This window comes from Pteropus alecto, unplaced genomic scaffold (genome assembly GCF_000325575.1).
Source record: "Pteropus alecto unplaced genomic scaffold, ASM32557v1 scaffold326, whole genome shotgun sequence".
Classification (NCBI taxonomy): Eukaryota; Metazoa; Chordata; class Mammalia; order Chiroptera; family Pteropodidae; genus Pteropus; species Pteropus alecto.
Genome location: NW_006438873.1, coordinates 1,440,327 through 1,462,830, shown reverse-complemented (window position 1 = coordinate 1,462,830; position 22,504 = coordinate 1,440,327). Strand labels below are relative to the sequence as shown.

General features: G+C 53.6%; 4 protein-coding genes and 2 pseudogenes across 6 annotated transcripts in view; 2 read left to right on the top strand and 4 right to left on the bottom strand.

Annotated features, from left to right (window-relative positions):
* The window catches only part of TNNI3 (troponin I3, cardiac type), a 3,362-nt gene extending 1,889 nt beyond the window's left edge, over positions 1-1,473 (bottom strand). For both annotated transcript variants that reach the window (XM_006915955.3, XM_015592586.2), the window contains exons 1-5: positions 1,351-1,473; positions 1,035-1,047; positions 806-892; positions 348-389; positions 1-46 (exon numbers count right to left, since the gene is read on the bottom strand). The exon at positions 1-46 ends at the window's left edge or, in 1 of these variants, runs on beyond it. In XM_006915955.3, coding sequence (XP_006916017.1) covers positions 1-46; positions 348-389; positions 806-892; positions 1,035-1,047; positions 1,351-1,361 — 199 coding nt within the window. In that variant the 5' untranslated portion in view covers positions 1,362-1,473. The remainder of the gene's footprint in view (positions 47-347; positions 390-805; positions 893-1,034; positions 1,048-1,350) is intronic.
* DNAAF3 (dynein axonemal assembly factor 3) lies at positions 1,361-7,930 on the bottom strand. 2 transcript variants are annotated; one of them, XM_015592584.2, is made up of 13 exons: positions 7,814-7,930; positions 7,612-7,700; positions 7,184-7,326; positions 6,975-7,068; positions 5,515-5,672; positions 5,025-5,207; positions 4,759-4,884; positions 4,531-4,653; positions 4,141-4,270; positions 3,255-3,369; positions 3,048-3,122; positions 2,838-2,966; positions 1,361-1,502 (listed from the first exon to the last, which is right to left on the bottom strand). In XM_015592584.2, the coding sequence occupies exons 2-13, from the start codon at positions 7,694-7,696 to the stop codon at positions 1,484-1,486; spliced, it is 1,380 nt and encodes a 459-aa protein (XP_015448070.1). In that variant the 5' UTR covers positions 7,697-7,700; positions 7,814-7,930; the 3' UTR covers positions 1,361-1,483. The 2 variants fall into 2 exon arrangements, with proteins under 2 accessions (XP_015448070.1, XP_006916016.2); XM_006915954.3 differs by lacking the exon at positions 1,361-1,502 and having other exon boundaries at positions 2,210-2,966.
* Positions 3,720-3,838, top strand: LOC112483087 (annotated as a pseudogene).
* A 2,136-nt stretch (positions 7,931-10,066) lies between the features above and the next one.
* Positions 10,067-14,802, bottom strand: SYT5 (synaptotagmin 5). Its single transcript, XM_006915953.1, has 8 exons — positions 14,724-14,802; positions 14,016-14,188; positions 12,277-12,396; positions 12,008-12,175; positions 11,491-11,658; positions 11,147-11,261; positions 10,746-10,879; positions 10,067-10,267 (listed from the first exon to the last, which is right to left on the bottom strand). Exons 1-8 carry the CDS (start codon positions 14,800-14,802, stop codon positions 10,067-10,069), a joined length of 1,158 nt encoding a protein of 385 aa, XP_006916015.1.
* Positions 14,803-17,103: 2,301 nt separating this feature from the next.
* The window catches only part of PTPRH (protein tyrosine phosphatase, receptor type H), a 17,309-nt gene continuing 11,908 nt past the window's right edge, over positions 17,104-22,504 (bottom strand). Inside the window, 8 exon segments of the mRNA XM_025049652.1 lie at positions 17,104-17,256; positions 17,349-17,484; positions 18,753-18,877; positions 19,006-19,128; positions 19,437-19,571; positions 19,656-19,732; positions 19,987-20,077; positions 20,502-20,592. Coding sequence (XP_024905420.1) covers positions 17,104-17,256; positions 17,349-17,484; positions 18,753-18,877; positions 19,006-19,128; positions 19,437-19,571; positions 19,656-19,732; positions 19,987-20,077; positions 20,502-20,592 — 931 coding nt within the window.
* LOC102888835 lies at positions 21,398-22,002 on the top strand (annotated as a pseudogene).

Sequence of the window (22,504 nt, the reverse complement as noted above, 5' to 3'; positions counted from 1 at the left end):
CCGCCTCCCGCTCCAGCTCCTGCTTCGCTATCTGCAGCATCAGGGTCTGCAGATAGGACGCCAGGACAGCAGCCCACCCAATGGATGGGTGAGCATGGTGCAGACCGTGCAAGGAGGCCACCTCAGCCCGGCGCTCCCTCTAATCCCAGGCCAAGTCTTCAGTCTTCCAGAGACTCGCCCCCTCAACGTCCATCATTCCTACCATAGCGGGGCCTCCTCGCTGCAAAGCCACGCCCCAACACGCACCACTCTAAGCCTTGCCCACCCAGGACAATCCGAAGCCCCGCTCTGAGTTTCAAGCTCTGCCCCTCAGAACACCTAGGCGCCTTCTCCAGGCCGGTCCACACCTTCAGCTGCAGTTTTCTCGAGGCGGAGATCTTAGACTTTTTCTGCCGGGGTGAAATGGAGAGAGGAAAGATCAGGGGCGATCCGAAGGTGGGCGGTGGGAAGGGCTTCAGAACCCGCCCCCTCAAGTCAGGTCCAGATTTGGGCCCGCCTTCAACTCGAGCCTCTGGTATACCGAGGCTAGGCTACCCAGCACCATCCACCATCTGGACTCACTATCCCCTTAGCAATAGCAGTTCTCACGGGCAACAGGATTCTGCCCATAGGCATCTCTGACCAATCCTTGCCCTGCCTCGTGCAGAACTCCGCCCCTGATGCCCCTCATCCCCTAGGGCTCTGCCCATGACGGTAGTCCCACTTCCATTGAGGACCCTGCCCCGCCCCCACCAGAGCAGGAATTTGGACCCCTGCGAGGCCCCCCCCACTCCGGCCCCGCCCACCTCGCTGGCCCCGCCCTCACCTTGGCGTGAGGTTCCGTGGCGTAGGCGCGGTAGTTGACAGAGGAGCGGCGGCGGACCGGAGCAGACGCGGGGCGCGGGTCCCCGGCCTGGGTTGGGGAATGAAGCCGCGTTACCACCTGGACCCTCAGCCCCTCTCCAGGCTTCTCCTAGGGCTCCAGCCTCCCGCCCCAGAGTCCTCCCTACAGCGCCCTCCCGGGCCCGGAGGGGCCGGCCCACGCCTGCTCTCACCGCATCGCTGCTCCTGGAGGGAGAGAAACCAGGAAAGAGGATTAATGCTGTGCCTGTGTCCTGTCCAGTCCGTCTCCTAAGGGACCCCAGATCCTCCTCTGACCAGGAGATCTGGCCACTAGGTCCCGCGTCTCGGGTCCTAGGAGTCTGATTCCCAAACTTAAAGCCCATTCCGTCTCTCAGAAGTCCTGTTCCCATCTCCCTTCTCAGACCATGGGTGCCGCCTCGCAGCTCTCACCTCTACCAGGAACCTAGAAAATCGCCCCACCTCCCACTGCCTCAGGCCTCAGGAGACCAAGTTACTAGCTTCACTCACTCGTCCGCCATGCTGATACTCCTGCCAGGAGTTACAGGAGGCAGAGAAGGGGCAAGAGGCTCTTGGAGGGTCAGTGAGGGAGTGTCCGGGATGACCTTGAAGACCCCTGGGACTTCGGTCTCGTCCAGGCTGCTCAAGCCTCGCCGAGGACACTGATAAAGGGCAAGGGCAGAGACTAAATATACTGCTGCCCCCTCCTTTCCCTGCCCAGGATGAGAGATAACGGGGCGCGTGAGGGGTGGAGCGGGCCGTGCTCCAGCTGGATCAACCCTCCACATTGGCAGCCTAGGAATCTGGTCCCTTCGCTCTGACCCAGGAGTCCAGACCTTTAGGTGGTCCTCCCTCAGACTCAGGAGTCCAGGCCCCATCCCTGCATTAAACTGCAGTCTGGGGGAACCGGAGCTTTGTCTTTCTTATTCATCTTATGGTCAGCCTCAGTGCCCCAAACCTGCTAACTACTCAATAAAATTTTATTTTTTTAGGCGAGGCAACCCTTGGTTGACCTCACAGATTGCAAGGACCTTGTCAGCTTACGATCCCTTATTTATTTATTTTTTTTTACACCTACAGCACCTGGTCTTCCTAGGTGGTCTCTTATCCAAGTACTATCCAGGCCTGACCCTGCTTAGCTTCCTGAGATCAGACTGGATCGGGCTTGTTCAGGGTGGCATGGCGATAGACAGATTTTGTTGATTTGAGGTGTGGGATGCCCAGGGACTCAGGCGACAGCACCAGGAAATCCACTCCGAGTCCACTTGGAAACCCAGAAATTGGATCTTGGCTCTCCTCTCTTGACCACTTCTGGCCCCTCCCCTGCCCCAGCCCTGAAGACAGAGGACAGGAAAGACACACAGACACATGGAGAAGAAGACCAGGCTCTCTTTACTTGGACCACGTGGGTAAAGATCAGCTCCAGGAGAGGAGACATCCCAATCCCCAGTTAGGAATGGGACACCTGGGGACAACGTAGATGGTCGGAGACCCAAGGCCCAATCTCTAGGCTGTGTTTAGAGTCTCTGGGGTGGAGTGTAGAACTCTGAGAGAACAATCTTAAATTCTAGGAATAGAACATAGAATCCCAGGAATAGAATCTGAAATTCCAGCAACCTCTGGGGTGGAGTGAAACCTATGAAGGTATAACTGAGTGTTCTGGAGGCAAGCTCTAATTCCAGGACCTGACTTTAGAAGTTAGAGATGGGGACTTGGTTTCTGGGGATCTAGTCAGGCTCTCTTGGTTTTGGGTTGGAGCTAAAGCCTCAGAGAGTTAACCTCGAGACTCTGAGGGCAATTGGAGAGGTTCAGAGGGTGGGGTTCAGCCTTGGAGGGACTGCATCAGGTCCTCAGAGGGCGGGTTCATTGCCTCAGGGGATGGGTCCAGGACTTCAGGGGGCTGATCCAGCACTTCAGGGTGTGGAGCCAGGACTTCAGGGGCTGAAGGCCTGGACTCCACTGCTAGGTTAATGCAGTCGGTAGCAGAGTCTTCTGACCTGTAGAAGCGCACGAAGGTCTCTGAGGGCCTGGCCCCGGGCTCTGGGGCAAATCCAGCTGCCTGAGCTAGCTCCGCAACCCGGGTGGTAAACCCCTGAAGCTGCTCATGCCGCAGGTCCACCAGGTACCTGAAATCCAGAGGCAGTGTGTTAAGGGACCTGGCTTTCGGGCCCCAGCCTGGTTCCCTGCCCTTCACACTGCTGGCTCACCGGGCTAATTCCACAATCAAGCGTCCTCCAGGGGCTACACAGGCCCCGAGCTCAGGGCTGAGAAGATGGACCATCCTGTGTAGAGAAACGGAGAGGGCTGAGGCCAGACTTTCAGGTCTTGAGGGAGGAGGGCCTGGGGCCTGGACTCTGGGTCTGAAGGAGGAGGGGCTGGGAGATGGAAGCCTGGACAACCCCAGGCCCTCTTACCCACAGGCCATGTAGAGAAGATGGAACCGTCCCTTGTAGCAGCTCTTGTGGTGGAGGGTCTGAGCAGAGCCGAGGGGCAGGAAGTGGACAGTGAAGGATTCCGGGCTGGGGGCTGCTGGAGAAGACTGGCAGTTAGGCAGACACACAAAGCTTGGATGTCTCGAATATCTTTTTCATCCTTTCTCTTGGGTGGATTCGTGGGAAATTTTGGAATGTTGACTCCGGTCACATAGGGTGTCCAGGCAACTGGGAGGGCCAGGTTGGGGAATGGTTAGAAGGAGCATGACCAGATTTGGGGGGGGTGGGTGTTCTCTCCAAAGGTGAGCTGGGAGAGACCAGCGCCTCCTTACAATCTCAGCCCCTTAAACTTCTATAGGAAGGTGTAGAATCTACTACTGGAATTCAGAATGCTAAAAATGGTGTCAGGATTTAGAAAAGGGAGAGAAATACAAAGAGGAGAAAACGGTCTACAGCCATGCTACCCTGAACAAGCCCTATCCCTTCTAATCTTGGATGCTAAGCAGGGTAGGGCCTGGTTAGTACTTGGATGGGAGATAACCTAGGAAGACCAAGTGCTGTAGGCATAAGAAATTAAATAAATAAATAAATAAATAAAAGATTGTTAAGCTGACAAGGTCCTTGAAATCTGTGAGGTCAACCAAGGGTTGCCTTGCCTAAAAAAAAAGAAAAGGGATGGACTGTCAGAAAGGGGCACTCGCTTGTCCAAGCATTGGGAACCATATCTGTCCACGCTAGCCCTTGAAAGCCCTGGAGCCTGAAGCTCCAAAAGGGGGCCCGGGTCCCACTCGCTCGGGAAGGATGATGTATCCACTTTATCATCTGAGCCGCCTCCCATCTCAGGGGAAGAGCTGAGTCCACGGATTACCAGGCTCCTGGGTTCCATCCGCTTGGCCCAGCACCTCCACGGGGTCTTGCTGCGCAACTTTCCCACACTCCCAGGCCGCCATCGCTCTGAACAGCTCTGTCACATTGTGCTGTGTGATCTCGCCGGCTGTCTGTGGGGGAGAATAGGCGTAGCCAGAAGCTCAGATAGGACAGCGAGGGCAGGGCTTACAGTATGCCACCCTCCGACCACTCCACCCCCAGAGTTAGCATCTGCAGGACAAGCTTGGGTTCTCCGGGCTGTTTTAGTAAGCAAAGAGGGAAGGAGATGTAGCCCAAGGAGGCGGAGCCCAGAGCTTTGTGGGCGGGGCCTGGGATGCAAGGGGTGGGGCTCGCAAACACCTCCCCGGCACCAGCACCTAGTGCTGCACACCTTGATCGGCTTCCCGTTGCTAGTCCGCAGGAGGCCCTCGTCGTCAGCTTCGATTCCAAAGGCCACGAAGGGCCCCGTGGCGATGTCTCCCCAGTACCCTCGCACTGCCACACGCTCCCCGCGCTGGGAAATTAGGGAGAAAGAAGGTGGGTGAGGTCGATGTTGGGGATTTCGGCTCCTAGGTCCCCCAAAAGAAGAAGCGGGCCAGGGCAGGGAGTGGACACGCACGTGGCTCATGAGATGACCCGACGCCAGGGTCCGATTGGGCACATGGTAGGCACTGGAGTCTCTGAGTTCAAAGGCAATGCCTGTGTCCCTCCAGCGCCGGAACTCGTGGATGTGGATGACTCGGGCCTGAGGAAAGGGGAGGGAAGAAGAGGGGCCTCAGCGAATCCGGTGTGTGGGCCCCAGGCTCTCTTCCCAAAGACCCAGGAGTCCGGGCTTCGGGTCCCTCCTCTTTCACACCCAGGACTGGGGGACCCCAGACCCCTCACCCCGCGGTCATGCAACTTCATGTGTAGGTCCCAGTCGCTGACACCGCGCCGGGCGTCGTAGCGGGAACCCAGGTAGTGGCGCAGCCTCGTGTCCCAGAGACAGCGAATGGGGAAGGACTCGGGCCCCTTCTCCCCGCCAGCCCAGAAGCGGAACACGGCCTCCAGGGCATCCCGCTCTCGGAACTGCACGGCCGGCACGCGTGGGGAAAGAGCGAAGGAGAGAGGCTGCAGGGAGAGCGGCCTCTCCTGTTTTACCTTCCTTTCCACCCCAGGGCACGATTCTCCCGTTTCTCAGATGAAAAAAATGAGGCTCAGAAATTAGAAGCCACCCCCTAGACCAAATTCCACAGCACAAGCCGCGGAGCTAGGGGTCGAACTCCCGAGCCCCCATCCCGCTCCATCACCGCAAATCCTTTGGGGCCGCCCATCTCCATTCTTTTCGTGGCCACCCGGATCCCAGGCGGTGACGGACGAGGCCAGGCAGCGGCACCTTCAGGGCGCCCAGGCGGAGCCAGGGCAGCTGCTCCGCCATGCGGTCAGGCTCTGGGACCAAGTGTGCCAGGCGGTCAGCCTGAGCACGCACGAAGGCGGCCACCGGGGGGCGCAGTAGCGTGTTCCCCCACACTTCCAGGAAGGTCTCGCTTTTCTCTGCGGGAGGACGGAGAAAAGTGGTGCGGGGAGGATGGTGTGAGTCCAGAAATAAGACCCGTGTCTTAAAGCTATAATTAGCTTTATAGAACAGCGCCTTCTGTATGACGCAGACCATCCTTATAGAATCTTATTTCCTAGTCATATGATGAGTACAACAGACCCTGGCAAACTTCCCACCCACCCCAACAGCTAGAATGTGAAGAATGACTTACACCTCTAGATCTCCTTATCTGTTCCCCCTCCCTAGATAACCCCAAACCTGTATTTCATGTTTGTTTTCCTTGCCTTAAAAAATAAAGGTTACAGAGGGAGATGGAGATAATATGTATGTTAAAATTTTACAATATAAGTTGTTTCATTGTAATTAAGAATCTGAGATAACTATATACTTTTAGTTGTATATACATATATTTATGTCAGTAAATTTATATATCCATATATAAATGGTTTCATTTTGATTATTTAAGAACCTTATCAAGAGACCTCTATACCTTTGGTTAGGTGTAGATAAGATTAGTTTAGTTCTAGTTGTTTAAGAACTTTATACACAGTACACTGTGAAGTGTGTGCAGTGTATTACGAAGACCCCGGGCTACTGCTGACAGCTACCATTCATAATCGCAACAATAATCACTAAGATGCACTGACTCTATCTGTATAGCCAGGAGCTATATGGTTTGTTTGTTTGTTTGTTTGTTTGTTTGTTTTCATTGAATCCTCAAAAGTACACTGTGGGGCAAAAGCTTTTAGATTTCCTATCTTATAAATGTAGAAACTGAGGTCCAGAAAGGGGCTGACGCTAGCCCAAGGTCACACAGCAAGCAGAGCCAGAATTTGAACAGAGCCTGAGTCCAGACTTTGCTCTAGTTACTGAGCTGAAGTTGTTGTTACTGAGAAATAATCATTTTCTGCCTTCCTGCCCAAACTCTCCTCTCTCTCCTTCTTTTAGTCTCACTTCCAAGGCTGCCTCCTCCAGGCTGACACCCTGTGATTCACACCTCTCACTGAAAGAGGCCTGGGAAGGACTGAGCTCCACTCAGCCAAACTCTCTCCGCATCTGGGGACTCATTAGCTCTCAGGAAGTTTCCTAATCTCATCTGGACTTACCTCACTGTAGGAGGTTTTGAACACCTGAAAGTTTATTGTGGATTTTTTTCCCAAAATTCTCTCAAACGAGTGAGCAAGTGATGAAATGGGGAACAATGTCTAAAATGTTTAACTGTATCATCAAAATGCCAGAATTCCTGCAGGGAGGGGAGAGGGACTGGGGGCCAAAATGCCCAGGTCCTTGCAACTGACCTTGCAGCCCCATCTTCGCAGGGTTCTCCAGGACTAGGCTGAAGACCAGCATGTGTCGGGCCACAGCTTCCAGATTATTCTCCAGCACGTAGAACTGGAAGGATGGACAGGGTAGAATGATTCTGAGATCTGTGTCTCTGGCTCCTGGGGAACCCAGGCGTGAGAGACCTCAGCCCCCTCTTTCCACAGGACCCAGAATCCTAGCTCACTTGGAACCTTCTGCGAGGCCAGAGTGCCGCGCGGGCCAGGGTCCGCAGCAGGTGCCGCCCATCCACGGAGCCCAGCAGCAGCACATCTAGCTGTGGGGTTCCGTGCTCTGTATCGGCCTGCGAGTCTGGGTCCACAAGAGGACCTGGCAAGGCGACAGCGGGCTCGGGATTAGCCTGGAGAGCGCCCCCGGCAGCCGCCCCAACACGATGAACTACGACTCCCAGCAGGGTTTACAACTCTGGCCTAGGTTTGGAAGGGAACTATGCCTCTAAGCATTCTGGGACTCGTAGTCTGCAGAGAGACCACCTGGGAAGTTTCACCCGGGGACGCCCCCTGCCGTTGGAGCCTCAGAGAACGTTAGCGCATCATCTGCCAGGCTGTGAAGGCAGCCTGTGTGACAGATGAGGTCCTGGACTGGGGGACTCACTCTCGGCCTGCAGGTCCAACGCTGGGGACAGGCCCCACCAGGACACGGAGCCGAAGCCCGTGCCAGAGCCTGCTGGTGTGGTCATCGCCCTGCGGGACAGACATCCAAAGAATCCGCGAACATCGTCTCTGTGTCTACCACCCATTCCCCTCTCACCGTCCCAGATTTCTCGCCTCTTTCCTCCACGTGACACCCTCCTCACCTCTATCCTTCCAGATATCCTGTGGCGGACCCTTTCTCCTTGCGAGGTGCTGCGCTGCGATTCCGCGCCCCTCCACAACTACGGCTTATAGCTCCCGCCCTCTTCGATCAACCAGCCAGTGAGAATTTGCCCATGATAAACTAACCAACGAGAGCAAGAGGGACCCTCCTGCTTCGAACTTTTGGCCAATTGGGAACGTGTCAGAGTCAGACGCGTGGACGCGGTTGTCATGACGACGGTGCTGGACGAGAAGGGGCGGGGTCGTTAGAGATTGGGGAGGAGTCGGGGGAAGTCCAAATTTCTGGGATGAGGAAGGTCTGGGCTGATTCAAAACTAGAACTGAAAAGAATTTTGATTAATCCAAATTAAGTGAGATGGCCTAGACCTTAAACAATAGACCTCTGTGTCCCTTTATCTCTCATACTCTGACGCTACCACACAGGACTTCTCACCAGGTGGGAAACGCAGGGAAACCCTGGGGCCCACCAGCACTGGCCCCTGGTTGTTAAATTATCAGGAATTTTGTGACCTGGCTATTATACTCAGTCATTACTAAAAATGAATTTTCTTACTAAATTAACTACTGAAAATTAAGTTCCAATTAAATACATTGCATTAAAATAAAGATAATACATACTTGAAACTCATACTTCTTATTTTACTACATTTTACTATTTTTGATGGTCTTATGGTTATTTACATCTATTGTATCTATATGAAGAAAATACTATTTTAATGCAATGGTTTTTTTAAAAACATCAAATTGGTAAATTGCAACCACAGACTGTCTACACATGAAGTTTTATTAGAACTAGGGCCAGGATTAGGATGAGGCACAGTGGTCCAAGTGTAGGGTCAGATCCTGTCTTTAAAATGTTCACATTTTGTTCATTGTGGGTTTTTTTTTTTCCGTATTTTTATTTTTAAAAACATTGCACTAAAATACTATTTATCTTGATTAATGAATGTTTCCTTTTTGGCGAGGGGAAGGGGTGGTGGGAGGGGGCCTTGGCTTTGCCTTAAATTTGGGGACCCTCATCCTGACCCTGAGAAATATTTAATGTTGGTGCACTAGTAGACATCTCTTCCCAACTCCATATTCAGTGATTTCACATTCCTGGCTTGAAATCAACCAAAGTGAGAGTATTTGCACCACATAAATGGGCAAACCATACACCAGGGTTTCAGAAACTTCGTAACAGCACACACGAGAAGCAAGCAAGTCCTCTCTTGTCTGCAGGTGTGTATTTTCTACATTGTTCCTGCTAACATCCTCCCCATTCTCCCTCTAAAAAAATCAGTTCATCCTTCCAATCCCCAGCTGGGAATCATCCTCTGAGTTCTGCTCCTACCTCCCCAGCCAAATGGCCACAGCTGTCTACTCTGTGATTCCCAATACTTCATATTGGGGCAACCAGACAGCAAGATTCTTGATAACGTGGCTTTTGGTGTCAGACATGCCTGAGTTTACATCTTGCCCTGTCACTTGCTGCTGAGAGGTCTTGGCCAGGTGACAACCTGAATTCCACAAGAGCAGGGACTTGAGTGAGACACATCTCCAGATCAGTTCTAGCATCCAGCACAGAAAGCAGTACCCAAAGAGCCTTGGCTCTCTGCCTCTTCCCCTCGCCCAGCTACACAACCTTGGAAAAGTCATGATAAACTCACAAATGAGTAAGTGAATTTTCATTGACTCCTCACAGCACTCAGAGGGGCAAGTGAATGAATAAATGAAGGAATGAATAGATGAGCAAGTGGGTGAGAGGCTGGATGGGTGTGTGCATGGGTGAGTTTCCCTCAGTGTGTTGCCAGGATAGGCAGCCCTAATCCCACGCATGTGATCCCACTCCTGGAGGTGAGGCTCCCTCTTGGGCCCCTGCCCCCACCCCTCCCCATCCCCAACAATAAGCACCCAGCCAGGCCACCAAAGTTGCTGAGTATTTATTTGGCCCCAGGGGGAGTTCAGGAATTAGGTTGGGACAGGAGTGGGAGGTCCTGTGTAGAGTGAAGGAGACATGGTGGGTAGGTGGAGAACCAAACTGCTCCCCTCCCCACAGAAGTCCCTGGGGTTGCTGGGTATGTGCTGTGGGAGAGTTGGCAAGTCATCATGATTGGCATAATGGGGGTGAGAAGGCAGGAACAGGTCAGATGACTGGGGCGGGGGGTGGGGCAGCTAGCAGTCAGAGGAGGCTTAAAGGTAGGCCTGAGCCTGGCTTTGGCCAGGAGTCTGGGGTCAGGGGCTTGAAGGTGGGGTCAAGGCGCAGGCAGTGGCCTCACCCGGTCAGGGGGCCGCAATGAGTGCCACTGGGCAATGGGCCGTCGGGGGTTGGCCAGCATATCTGCCCAGTGCCGCAGGCCAGCCCCGCCAGCCGCTGCCCCTACAGCCACCCTCCCAATGGCCTCATTCTTGCCCAGCTTATCGTAGTCCAACACGGTCAGCTCCACCTGGACATTCTGGGTGGGCAGGGGAGGAAGAGGAATAAGGGGAGTTGGGGGTGGAGGCACCAGAAGGGGCTGGGGATGCTCTGAAATATTTCTTTCTGCAGGATCAGATTCCACAGGCAAGAAACCCTCAGGACCCCGTTTGCAAAGGATGGTTAGGGGCCTTCTTAGGAGGCAGCCTCCTAAGGGGGGCCAACCTCCAGGACTCTTAGGTGGCTGGAGGGGCCTGCCCCTAAAGGGCTGTAGGGAAGTCTCTTTTTTTTAAGTAGCCATGGCTCCTGGCGGGGGGTGGGGGGTGGGGGGGGCGGCATCCAGGTCCTACTTGGGGCCACCTGGTTCTCATAGAGTGAAACTGAAAACACAAGCTCAGAACCCAGGCCCTGGCTTCATGGGATAGCTAAGGAGTCTCTTTCCCCTAGCAATGGGGGTTTCTAGGGGCCTGGGGCTCAAGAGGAGGGAATATCTGGACCTGGACCTGATCTGAACTCACCTGGACTTGGTCACAGGGCACCTCGAAGCTGAAGGCCTCGTTGTAATAGGGGTTCAGGGTGTTCTTCTTGATGGTCGTTTTCTTCTTCCGCACCTTTTTGCCACCCTGCAGCAGGTGGACCTTGACATATGGATCTGGAGAGAGGAAGCACGAGTCTCAGCCCCTCCGCTGCTGAGTCCAAGGGTGTCAGATACAGGGGATGGCATGAGACTCTTCTTTGGAAGAGATACCCCATGCACCCCTCAGGTCTCTTCTGTCTGTGCCCAAATTGAATCTACATCCTCTCATTGTAGCCTGAACTTCCCTCTCCTCTCCCCTAGGGACCCTCCAGCGGAGAAACTGTCAACCTCAGCCAGAGGACTCCCCCTGTCCCCCCGCACCTCTCCTTGCTTCCCACACACCTGAAAGCCCTCCAACGTCCATCTTCTTCAGGTTTTTAGCCTCCAGGACGATGACCGTGAGCTTCCCGGCAGTGGGAACATAGCGGAGGGAGAAGCAGATGTCTCCCAGCTTATCCTGATAAAAGACAGAGAGGAACCCATCTCTAGAGTACCCACTGCACATCGCTCCCCCTTGTCCTGGAGTGGAATGGTCCAGAGCTAAGACTCCAGTGGTACGATCCAATGGGGGAGGCGGCAACCTATCAGGAGCGCCCTTGGGGGTACCCCCCTGCAGCAGGTAGAACATCTGGAAATGGTGGGGGGGCGTTGGGCCCAGTTGCGAGGGCGGGGCCAAGTGTGCTCACCTCCTCCCGCGGAGCCGCCTGCAACTCGCGCCAGGCCAGCACTGGCCGCCCCAAGTCCACGGAGCTCATGGGGACCCGCACTTCCCCAATGGCATCATTGCGGGAGAAGCGGTCGAAGTCGTACACTGCCATGACCAGTACCCTGCCCCCCAGCTCCACGTAGGGAACCTGGAGCGGGTGCGCCCAGAGAGCACAAGGTGGAGAGAAGGCAATCAGAGAGGAAGCGGGGCACCGCACATCAGGGCAAAGGAGACAAGTGGGGCAGCGAGGGGCACAGGGGACAGTTGGGGGGGCAGTTCGTGGAACCCAAATGGAACAACCCAAGAACCAAGGGAACAGCCTAGGGGTCTGTAGTGCCCCAAAGGGACTACCCAGGAGCCAGTGGAATAGTCCCCAGAGCTGGTAGCTGCCACTTGAGCTGTGGCTACCTCCAGAAAGAGCAGAATAGATTGGTCCCCAGTGTTCTAGGGACTGGGGGCAGGCTTCCAAGTGTGGGGCACTGAGGCCAGGTGCTTACCTTGAAGGCAAAGTTCTCCTCAAAGTGTGGGTTCAGCGTCTGCCGGTGTACCTTGGTCTCATGCCGCCTCCGCTTGTCTGGCAGCAGGTAAACCCGCACATAGGGGTCTGAAGAGCCACCCAAGTCCAAAGCCGCCAACCCCTTGGCTTGCAGGATGCCTACCAGCAGCTGTACAGTGATGAGGGGCCCCTAGACTTAACTTTTTTTCTGGACCCTCCTGGGATTCCCCCTCCACCCCCTGCCAAAACCTCCCCATGGTCCACACCCACCTGGCCACTCTGGAAATCGTAATCCAGTGAGTACTGCAGTCGTCCTAGCTCATGCTTCTCTGCCACCTGCTGCCCAGGCCCGGACAGTGCCGGCTCCAGCTCCTCCACTTCTGGCTGCACCTTAGGGAGGTGCAGGGCAAGGGCTGGTGAATCTTCCCTCCTGTTATCCTCCAGACCCAGAAGCCAAGGGAGACTCATACATCCCCTCAGCTACACCTTGAGCACTCGTAGGCTAAGGAGAGTCAGTGTTTGACTAGTGATGTCTGCCAGAGGCAGGGAATAGCCATAGCAACACATATACAGTATGTCAATGTTCGATTAGTGATGTCTGCTATGGTTGAGGAACACACGTTGTAACAGGTAACCATGCCTAAACTAGAAAAACAAGCACGATAGTGTCTCATGGCCTTCAGGATAGAGGTAGGAGATTTTATTGCATTGCTGATGGATATATTGGGGCGGTTGTGCAAATTGCTATGTTGTTTAATGATCTTTTCACAGCACAATATGGAGGAGAAATGGCATATTTACTGTGTATTTTCCATTCTAAATAAGAACAAGAAAACCAGAAGGCTTCTTAACCTAAGTCACCAATTTTCAAAATTCAGTGTAAATCAGAATTCCCGTGAGTAGTGTGGTAAAAAGCCTTCACTTCGGAGATTCTCACTCAGTAGGTTTGGCGCAAGGTCCAGAATTTACATGTCAACAAGTACCGAAGGTGATTCTGATGCAGATGGTCTTTGACTGTCACTGGCTAAAGGGTAGGGATGGAGACTGGATACCAGAACCCTAAAGGGCCTCCCTTATGGGTAAGAATTATAATAGCTATTTGTTGAGAAGGAAGGAGGGGAAATACTAGTTATGAACCATGAACTTGAGGCTCAGAGAGGAACAGTGAATTTTCCAAGGTCACACAGCTGGTTTCTCTGGGTTGGAAACCCAGGGCTCCTTGGCTCCAGGTGAGCATCATTTCACTCTGCATTCAGAGACCTAATACTCAGGTCCTTTAACCTGTAACTTTTCACTTTCCACTCCAATGGCCTCTTCCAGCTCATGGTTCCTTTCTCTTCTCAGGGCTGCCATGAGCCCTCCTCCCTGGTCTCCTTGCCCCAGGTCAGTGCCCCACATGAGTTCCAGGGTGTTCATCCTAACACCCATCTGAACCTGTCTTCTCCTGCTCAAAACTCTCCACAGCTCCCAGCCACCCTCATTACATGGACACTGCTGGCTCTCTAGCCACTTCACTCTAGAGCACAGTGGATCTGTGTTCTACGCCCCAGCCAGTGTGGAAATGACTCTTTGTTTTCCAAATACATGTCAGAACCTGGATTCCAAGCCTCTGCACATATGCTTCCTTTGAGCTAGAATATCCTCTCTATTCTTGGTTAACTCTATGTGTCACCTCCTCCAGGAAGCCTCTGGGACCCTCTAGACCGTCAGGTAGTTTCTCTGCACCTCCATATGCCCTGTACTGCCACTAACATGCCATGTACAACCCTGAATTGTGAATGTCTGCGTGCATGTCTGACTTCTCCACCAAGCTGGAAGGTTCTTGTGAACAGTGAGTAGGTCTGGTCAATCTCCAGGTCCCCAGGATCCAATTTGGGGCTAGACACACAGGAAAGATGGGCAAATAAGGTGGGCATGGGGGGAAGGGAGCAGGGACTGAGGTTGCTGGACTATGGAGGAGAGCAGGGGTAAAGAAAGGGGCAGGGCTGAGGGGCTGGGCCAGGCCAGACCTTGTCTATATAACTCTGGCCCAACTCCTTCACTTCCTGTAGGTGGACCTGGGCTTGGGCCTGGCTCTTCTTGCTCATCCGCCTCCGACAACGCTTCCGGTAGAGACAGAAACAGCAGCTGAAGATGAGGAGGCCTGAGACCAGGACGATTGTGGCCAGGGCCCAGGGGGGCACTGCAGAGGGAATGGACACAACAGACATTGAGGCCTTAGGAAGCAAGCTGGGTAGTTCAGTCTGGATGACATGTGGAAGTTGGAATCCTGGCTTTGTTTTCCCTCCAGCCATATCCATTCCGTTGTACTCCCGTGCTTTTCTTCCAACTGATCTCACCTATAAAGTGATTTGACACCCTAATCCAGGCTGACACTATCTGGCTTTTCTTGCCTAGTACTTCCAACCCCTATTCTAATTTCTGCTCAAGTCCTGATGCTCTTAGAATCCTTAACCCCTCATCGGGCCTCAGTTTCTCTATCTTTAAAAGGGGAGAGGTGGACCTTACAGTTCACCAAGCCAGGATTCCAATCTGTTCCACACCCCTTGATCTAGTTCTCATTTTTGTGGCAAATCTGTTCATTTTCGATTTCATTTAGATTCCACCACGATACCACCCAGATTTTCCAGCCCGCCAGCCCAGTATGCCCGTCCGAATCCCGCCCCCAGGAATCCTGGCCGGGCTTTCCCTCGGCTGCTGCCTCGGGTCTGGCTCACCTGGGCCCTGGCTGATGCGACTTGAGTCTGGAGGCGAGTCGGACGCAGGAGGCCCGGGGGTTGGGGGCTCCGGGAACATGGCGGCGGGGTCCTACGGTCCTTTCTGCGGAGGCAGCCAAGCGCCCTAGCGCCCCACGCCCACCCCGTGCCACCATTGAGTCTTCCCAACAGCAAAGAACCCACATCTGCACCCTGGGCGACCGGCCGCACGGTGGCATGCCGGGGATGTCGTTTCATCCTCCCACGACGGAGGGCGCACGCTGTGTGTGCGTTCCCGGACCTAGACCCGTCCTGAAGGGATGTCCTCTCCTTCCGGGACCTCCGCAAGGATCTCCGCTCACTTTTGCCCTTTTCTTGCCCCTCTACAAGTGGGCGAAGGAGAGCCTGGGAACCAGCACCCCGGGTTGCCCAGAGCAACGCCTGGCTCCGCTTTGGGTGGGGTGGGAGCCACGCTTGTTGCGCTGGCAATAGCCCGTTTCCACGACAACGGGCGGAGCTTACGCGCGGAAGCCAAGTCCCCGCGGGGCTGGCTGGCTCCGTGCCCTGTCGTGCCTGGGACCCCAGACCCGGATCCCTGGATGAGCGAGGGTGAGGAGGGGCGACCTTCCCGTCGATCCAGGCGCCCACATCTGGGAGCTGACTCGGGCGTCCCTCCTCTTCCACACTTTCCAGAAATGTGGGGGCGAGGGGCTGTCTGCTGCCTCTGCTGGGCTCCCATCCTTCTCGGCCTGCTGGTCTCTCCCGCGCATCTTGAGCTCTGTGTTCACACCTATTCTCACGACTGCCTCGGTCCCTACTCCTAGCTCTTGACTCCCTACTTCTGTCTGTACCCCCATCGGACCCTTGCCGCTCCCCCGCGTCTTGCTTGCCCTCTGCCTGTTATCTGGTCTCGGTCTCCCGGGGTCTCCCACTTTCTCCCCCTGCTCACTCCTCCCTCTCCTCAGGCTCTTTGTCCCCACATCTGTCTCAATAAATCCCAGTCTCAATGTTTCAGGGTCTAGTCCTCCCACAACCTCTGTTGGTTCCACACAGGGTCTCCCACACACGCACACACCCCTTCCCTCTAGGGATGGGAGGAAGGATGGTGTTTAGGGAGGGGATCCCAACAGCTCCTTACCAGCTGGACCGGACCCTCCCGGGAGACGCTGAGGCGCCGGCGCCAACACTGACGCGGAAGGGTGGCGCTGTCCTGGGTGCTGATCGCGGGCTCTTCCTGCTGTGGGAGAGGCATAGCTGTGCCACATCCTTAAATGTCAGGGGAACAGGGTTCAACTATGGGCCATGCTAGGTTTGTGTGTGTGTGTGTGTGTGCGCGCGCGCACGCGCGCGCGCGCGCCTGCGTGTTCGGTCTCAGATAGTGGAGAGCCCCGACCCGCCCCTTGTCCCTCCTCCAGCCAGGAAACACCAGGGCGCTGACTGATATTCATCCTGGTCTCCCAGGATTTTCTGCCTTCTAGTCTAGCCCTTTGGCATCTAGCCCCAACCACTTCGCACCCCCTGTACTGCCCAAAGAACCAGGAGCCAGGGTACTCGGTCCTAGGACCCAGGAGACCCTCTCCGGAGACCCTAGAATTCAGATATCCAGACAAGAGACTCAATGTGAGTCTCCAGCATATTAGCTGCAGATACCATTCCACTAAGTCTACCCCCCATTGCCAGGCCCAAGAGGCAAAGCCCCCACGTTCTTTGCTTTAGGGAACCGTATTCATACCGCCCAGACCCTGGACACCGAACTCTGTACCTCCAGCCTTCTCTAAGACTCAACCTTTCAAATCTACATTTTTCAGTGGCAAAATTGTAGGCCCATCTAGTTTCCTCCCTAGGACATTTGCCTCAGTACCTAAACGTCCCATCCCCAGGAACACTCCCACCCCCCAATATTATTTCCAGACCCAGAAATCCATTGGGGCAAGTGTCTCTGAGGAGGATAGTAATTTAATAAATTATGAAACAGAAGAAAAAGATATGTATAGACAGGGGGTGCTGGGAAACCTGAGATCCTAGAAAACTGATTCGGTTTCTGGAGTAAAAGATGGGTGGGATCCTGGCTGCCCTGGCTCCTTGGGTAGCCAGAATCCTTGAACTTCCTTCCTTCCTTCCTTCCTTCCTTCTTTCCTTCCTTCCTTCCTTCCTTCCTTCCTTCCTTCCTTCCTTCCTCAGAACCCAGCTTGTTTCTGGGAGACCCTAGCATCCTCCTCCCATCATCTTCTGGTGGGATCCCAGATCCTACCTAACCTCCCTCCCACAGGGAAGCTGTGCAGGCTGCCAGCCCCTCCTGCAAGACCCAGGACTCTGGGACTCCAGCCCTCTGCTCTTCCAGGGGTCGAGAAATTTGGGCTGAAATCTGGATGCAGAGTTTGAGTCTGGCTGAGCTGGGGTCTCAGCACCCCAAGCTCAGCTTCCCCTGGTGGGCCTGGATGGCAGCCTCATTCACAAAGAGCAGATTCTCATATGTGGCCCCCTTCTCGGCTGGCGCTAGGGACGACTGCTGGAGAAACCGCAGGATGCACTGGTGTAGGAACACGTACTGAGCCTGGGGAGGGGACAAAGGGAGAGGTGAGCTTTGGCCCACTTTCCCCTGGAGCCCCACACCCACCTACCCTGTCCCCTCAGGAGCCCCGTCACCTCAGTCTGCACCATCATCGGCCGGCTTTCCCGCATCTTCCTCACGTAGCTGAAGGGCCCCATGAGACCCTCATTATCCAGCTGCCATAGTAGGACATCCAGGGCAATGAAGGTGCCCGTGCGGCCCACGCCAGAACTAGGCAGGGACAAGATGACGTCAGGCCACTGGAGGGGGATCTTAAGACAGACTGGAAAGATCCGTTTTCGGAGTGCCCAGGGATTGGCGTATTATTCAGTGAGACACGGTTCTGGGGGCCACAGTGTAAGTGGGGGCACTTAATAAAGGGGGACACCGTTACATGTGACTCTCTGGACTCCTTTATACCTGCCAGGCCCTGCTCCAAATGCTGCACGTGCCTGCCCCACTCCTCCCATGCCCGAGAAATAGGGACGGTCAGTAGACCCATGATACAGATAGGGAAGTGGATGCTGTGCCAGGTGAAGTTGCTTGTCCCAGGTGACTCAGCTAGTAGGTGATAGACCTGGGGTTCACACACGGGAAGATGAACTTCCAAGATGATAACTTTTTAAAAATTTTTAAACAAAAAATTAGTCATTTTAAAGTGAACACTCAGTGGCATTTAGTACATTCAGTGTTGTGCAACTGTCTTCTCCATTTAGTTTGTGAACACTTTCATCTCCCTGAAAGGAGAGACTCTTCACTCATGAAGCAGCCACTCCCCATTCTGCTCTCCCTCTAGCCCCTGGCAACCCCCACTGTTTCCCGGTGGATTTGCCTGTTCTAGACATTTCATGTAAGTGGAATTATACACTATGTGACTTTCTGTGGCCAGTTTCTTTTACTCAGCCCCTGTTTCTGAGGTTTACCCACATCATCACATGAATCAGTGCTTCACTTCTCTTTATGGCTCAACCTATGAGTCTAAGCTACAGTAGGTGACTTCCTTTTATACTGGTGGGGGAAACAGTCTGCTGCTGGGGATGCCACCACAGGGACCACTCTGGGACAGTGCAGGTGTTAGGACGTGGTTTGGCAGAGAGGTTGGGAGCCCCCACTCAGAGGCTGGGCGTCACTCTGGAGCACGCCCTTTCTTCATCTCCCCTGTATTTGCATTTAGTGAAACCTCATCTTCTGTGGCATAAACCGGAAAGCAAAGCGACTGAGGGATGAAACCCTGCACAGGGGCCTAAGGAGTGTTTCGATGCTTCTCAGAACCTCTTGCTGCTTCTCCCTCTTCCTCCTCTGCCTTTCCGATTTTCTTTCCCATCTTTTCATCCATGTCCTCATAACTTTGCTCCCAAGCTGCATCACTGCCTCTTTGCCTTCTGCCTCCATTGCTACCTCATCTAGAAGTTCCCAAGGACCCACGTAACCTGCTTTCTGGGTCCCTGAGTCCTGAGGGGGCATTGCTTTCACAAGGGGAGGCCTCAGGGTATCCTCACCTGCAGTGTACAATCGAGAGCACCTTCCAGAAGGCCAGCAAGGGGTCGGGGGAGTGGGGCATGCCATAGTCTGGCCAGGCCACAGAGTGGAACTGACGCATATGGAGAATCCTCTGCTCATGTGTCTAGATCGAGGGGGTTTGGGAGAGAGAGCTCAAAACCAGGTTGGGGGGAGGGGGATGGTGTTTGATGGGTGGGGACATTCCTGGGGCACATTGGGGTCCCTGGGGGAATGACAGAAGGTTGGACGCACATGCCAGAGCTTCGGGTCTCGTACGGTCCAGTCCTCCATCACCTGCTCACCCTCCAGGGTCACCTGCAGGTGCCTGTGGGTGCAGGGCTGGGCGTCTAGAGGCCAATAATACTCACACTTCACCTGGCGGGGACAAGAGGACATCAGAGAACAGGAAGCCCTGAGAACCTACCCAGGGCACCTCTGCGTGGTGTCTCATATTCAGAGCCAGGGCACCCCCTGCCCTGGTGACCAGGCAGGAGCCACAGGTGGCCAGGTGTACACGTGCCCCAGCCAGGAAGACCCTCTATCCCAAGGTCAATAGATCAGCTTCACCCAACACGTGGACTGCTGCATGGCCCGAGGGGGATGCAGGAGCCTGGGGTCCTATGAGAGGGAGCCAGCAAGGTCTGGGCCAGGGTCTGGATGAGGGTCAGCCCCAGGCTTCTCACCCGACCCAATTCCACACAGTTGGTCAGCATGACAAGGCTATGGCTCTGCTGCTCCCATACCAGGTGCCAGAAGTCACCCACCATCTGGGGCAGGGGACCCTGGGCTGCAATGAACTCCTGGGGGCTCCAGAGACCCTGGCCAAAGAAACAGAAAGCAATGACCCCTGTGGCCATCCTTGGGCCCCTTGAGTACCCTCCCGGCTCCCGGCCACAACCTACAGGCACAAAGCTGGCGTTGATGTAGTTGGACCCTGGCTCCCCATGAAGGGACTTCAGAGGCACATGGGACCAGTCATCTGGGGGAAGAGGCCAGCACCAGGGGTGCAGAGAATGGCGAGAGGCTCAGAAAGGCTCAGACCAGACTGGGCCCCAAGAGCCGAAGTCATGCTGGGCCGCAGACACACTGGGAGCTCTGATGGGGGTGGGGGACCTCCGCTGGGAAGAGTGAGTTGGGGACACTCATGTCCCCGGGACAAGGGACAAGGGACAAGCTAGGATAGGGCATGGACAAAGTCACACTGGGAACAAGTCAGCAGAACTTTAGACTCACAGGGCAGCACATTTCTGTACCGGTTCTTGGCACTGTTTTCTGAAGCTGAGGCCACCATCTGAGACTGGCTGTGGGCCCCCAGGGCCAAATGCTGGAAGCAGAGGCAGAGGAGAGGTAGGCAGAGCTTAGAACCCCTCCACCCTCGCTGGAGGGCACCCCTGTTGCTCCCTTTGCCTTCTTCAGTGCCGCCCATTTACCCTCACTCTGGAGTTCTGTAGCACCCATGGAAATGAAAATATGTGTGCACCACCATCCCTGTGGAGCATTTGGGAGGATTTTGGGGATGGTGTGGACTGGAGGGGTAGGCTAGAGAGAGGGATGTCAGGGGAAAACCAAGGTGCTTCTCTAGGACTGACCCAAGGACCTGTTATAGTGTAAGATTTCAATGAGTCGAAACAGAATTGTGTCTGAGAACTTTTGCAGACACATGTTGCTACTTCTGTTCAATTCCAAAGGCTGTGGAGAGGTCTGGTGGGTCCATGGAGCTTAGCTGAGCCACTCTGTCCTCACTCCACCTGGTACTCCTCCGCAAAGCCACAGTTGCTGTCCTTCTCATTCCTCCTGACATGGTCAGCAAAGTCATCTGCTGGGATGTCCCCAGGGAAGCTGAGGGTAAGGGGATAAAAACTTTAACTCCTTTAATCCTGTGCTCTTGGGATAAAAGAAAAGGTGTTTTTGTTGTTGTGTACATCTTCAGAACGTATTTATTTTATAACTAGAAGTTTCTACCTTTCTACCTTCACCTGCTTCACCCACCCCTTCATCTCCCAGCCTTTGGCAATCATCAATCTACTCTCTATATCTATGAGTTTGTATTTTTCTAAATTATTTTTAGATTCCACATATAAGTGAGATTATATAGTATTTGTTTTTCTGTCTGACTTATCTCGCTTAGCATTATGACCTCAAGATCCATTCATGTTGTTGCAAGTACCTGGATTCCCTTCTTTTTATGGCTGAGTAATATTCCATCATACATATACATATAACCACATTTCCTTTACCCAGTCGTCCATTAATGGACACCTAGGTTGTTTCTATGTCTTGGCTACTATGAATAATGCTGCAATGAACATGTGGGTGCATATGTCTTTTCAAGATAATGATTTTGTTTGCTTTGGATAAATACCCGCAAATGGAATTGCTAGATCAAAAAAAAAAAAAGATGTTTTTCATTCATTAATTCTACTTCTGGGTATATAGTCAAAAGAACTGAAAGCAGTGTCTTGAAGAGATGTTTGCACAGTGATGTTTGTAACAGCATTATGTACAATGGCCAAAAAGTGGAAGCACCCAAGTGTCCATCAATGGATATAAGTAAAATGTGGTCTATCCACACACTGGGGCATTACTCAGCCTTAAAAAGGAAGGACAGCCTTTTTGTCTGGCCGCAGTCATCACATAAGCAATGATGGGCACTTACAAGTACATCCAGGAGCTATGGAGGAAGAAGTAGTCTGATGTAATGCGTTTTCTTCTCAGGATGTGCTACTAGCAGTACCATTAGCAATCTGAGCTCCATAGGGCCCCACCCCACCTAGCCCAATAAAGTGTGCAAGCTGGGATACAAGGCCAAGCAAGGTTATGTCACATATCAGATTTGTGTGTGCCGTGGTGGCCGCAAACGCCCAGTTCCTAAGGGTGTGACCTATGGGAAGCCTGTCCATCACGGTAAAGTTTGCTCAAAGCCTTCAGTCTGTTACCAAGGAGCGAGCTGGATGCCACTGTGGGGCTCTGAGAGTCCTGAATTCTTACTGGGTTGGTGAAGATTCCACATACATATTCTTTAAGGTTATCCTCATTGATCCATTCCATACAGCTATCCTACGGAATCCTGATACCCAGTGGATCACCAAACCAGTCCACAAGCACAGGGAGATGCGAGGGCTGACGTCTGCAGACCGCAGGAGCTGTGGCCTCGGAAAGGGCTACAAGTTCTACCATACTATTATTGGTGGTTCTCACCATGCAGCTTGGAGAAGGCCCAATACTCTCCAGCTACACCGTTACCGCTAATATAATGTTCGTAAAATTCTTACCTAATAAACAATTTAGGACAGTCAAAAATAAAGGGGTGGAGAAGGAGATTCTGACCCCTGCCACAGCATGGATGAACACTGAGGACATTGTGCTCAGTGAAATAAGCCAGTCACAAGAGAACAATATGGCTCCACTTATATGATGTACCCAGAACTGTCAAATCCATGGAAATGGAGAGGAGAATGTGGGTGTCAGGGGTTGAAGGGCAGGCCAGGGAGTTGTTGTTTGATGGGACAGAGTTTCAGTTTTGCAGAATAAGCATTCTGAGATGCTGGTGGTGATGGCTGCACAACAATATGCTTGTACTTATTAACACTACTGAACTGTGCACTGGAAATGGTCAAGACAGTGTTATGTTATGTGTACCTCACCGCAATAAGGTATTTTTTTAGTTCAAAAAAGGAGAAGGTGTTTCTTCTCCATTTGGGGCCAGTTCTCTTCTCCTTGGCTCCAGCCCCTTCCCACCTTCACCAGCCAT

What these genes read in the sequence shown, in the direction of transcription:
- SYT5 (XM_006915953.1), bottom strand. Translation starts at nt 14,802, where the DNA reads ATGTTCCCGGAGCCCCCAACCCCCGGGCCTCCTGCGTCCGACTCGCCT. An exon ending in ACGATTTCCAGAGTGGCCAG is followed by an intron (nt 12,176 to 12,276) that starts GTGGGTGTGGAC and finishes ATCACTGTACAG; the next exon opens with CTGCTGGTAGGCATCCTGCA. An exon ending in AGGCGGCTCCGCGGGAGGAG is followed by an intron (nt 11,262 to 11,490) that starts GTGAGCACACTT and finishes GTCTTTTATCAG; the next exon opens with GATAAGCTGGGAGACATCTG.
- DNAAF3 (XM_006915954.3), bottom strand. Translation starts at nt 7,696, where the DNA reads ATGACCACACCAGCAGGCTCTGGCACGGGCTTCGGCTCCGTGTCCTGG. An exon ending in GTTGGACCTGCAGGCCGAGA is followed by an intron (nt 7,327 to 7,611) that starts GTGAGTCCCCCA and finishes TCGCCTTGCCAG; the next exon opens with GTCCTCTTGTGGACCCAGAC. An exon ending in GGATGGAACCCAGGAGCCTG is followed by an intron (nt 3,370 to 4,140) that starts GTAATCCGTGGA and finishes AGTCTTCTCCAG; the next exon opens with CAGCCCCCAGCCCGGAATCC.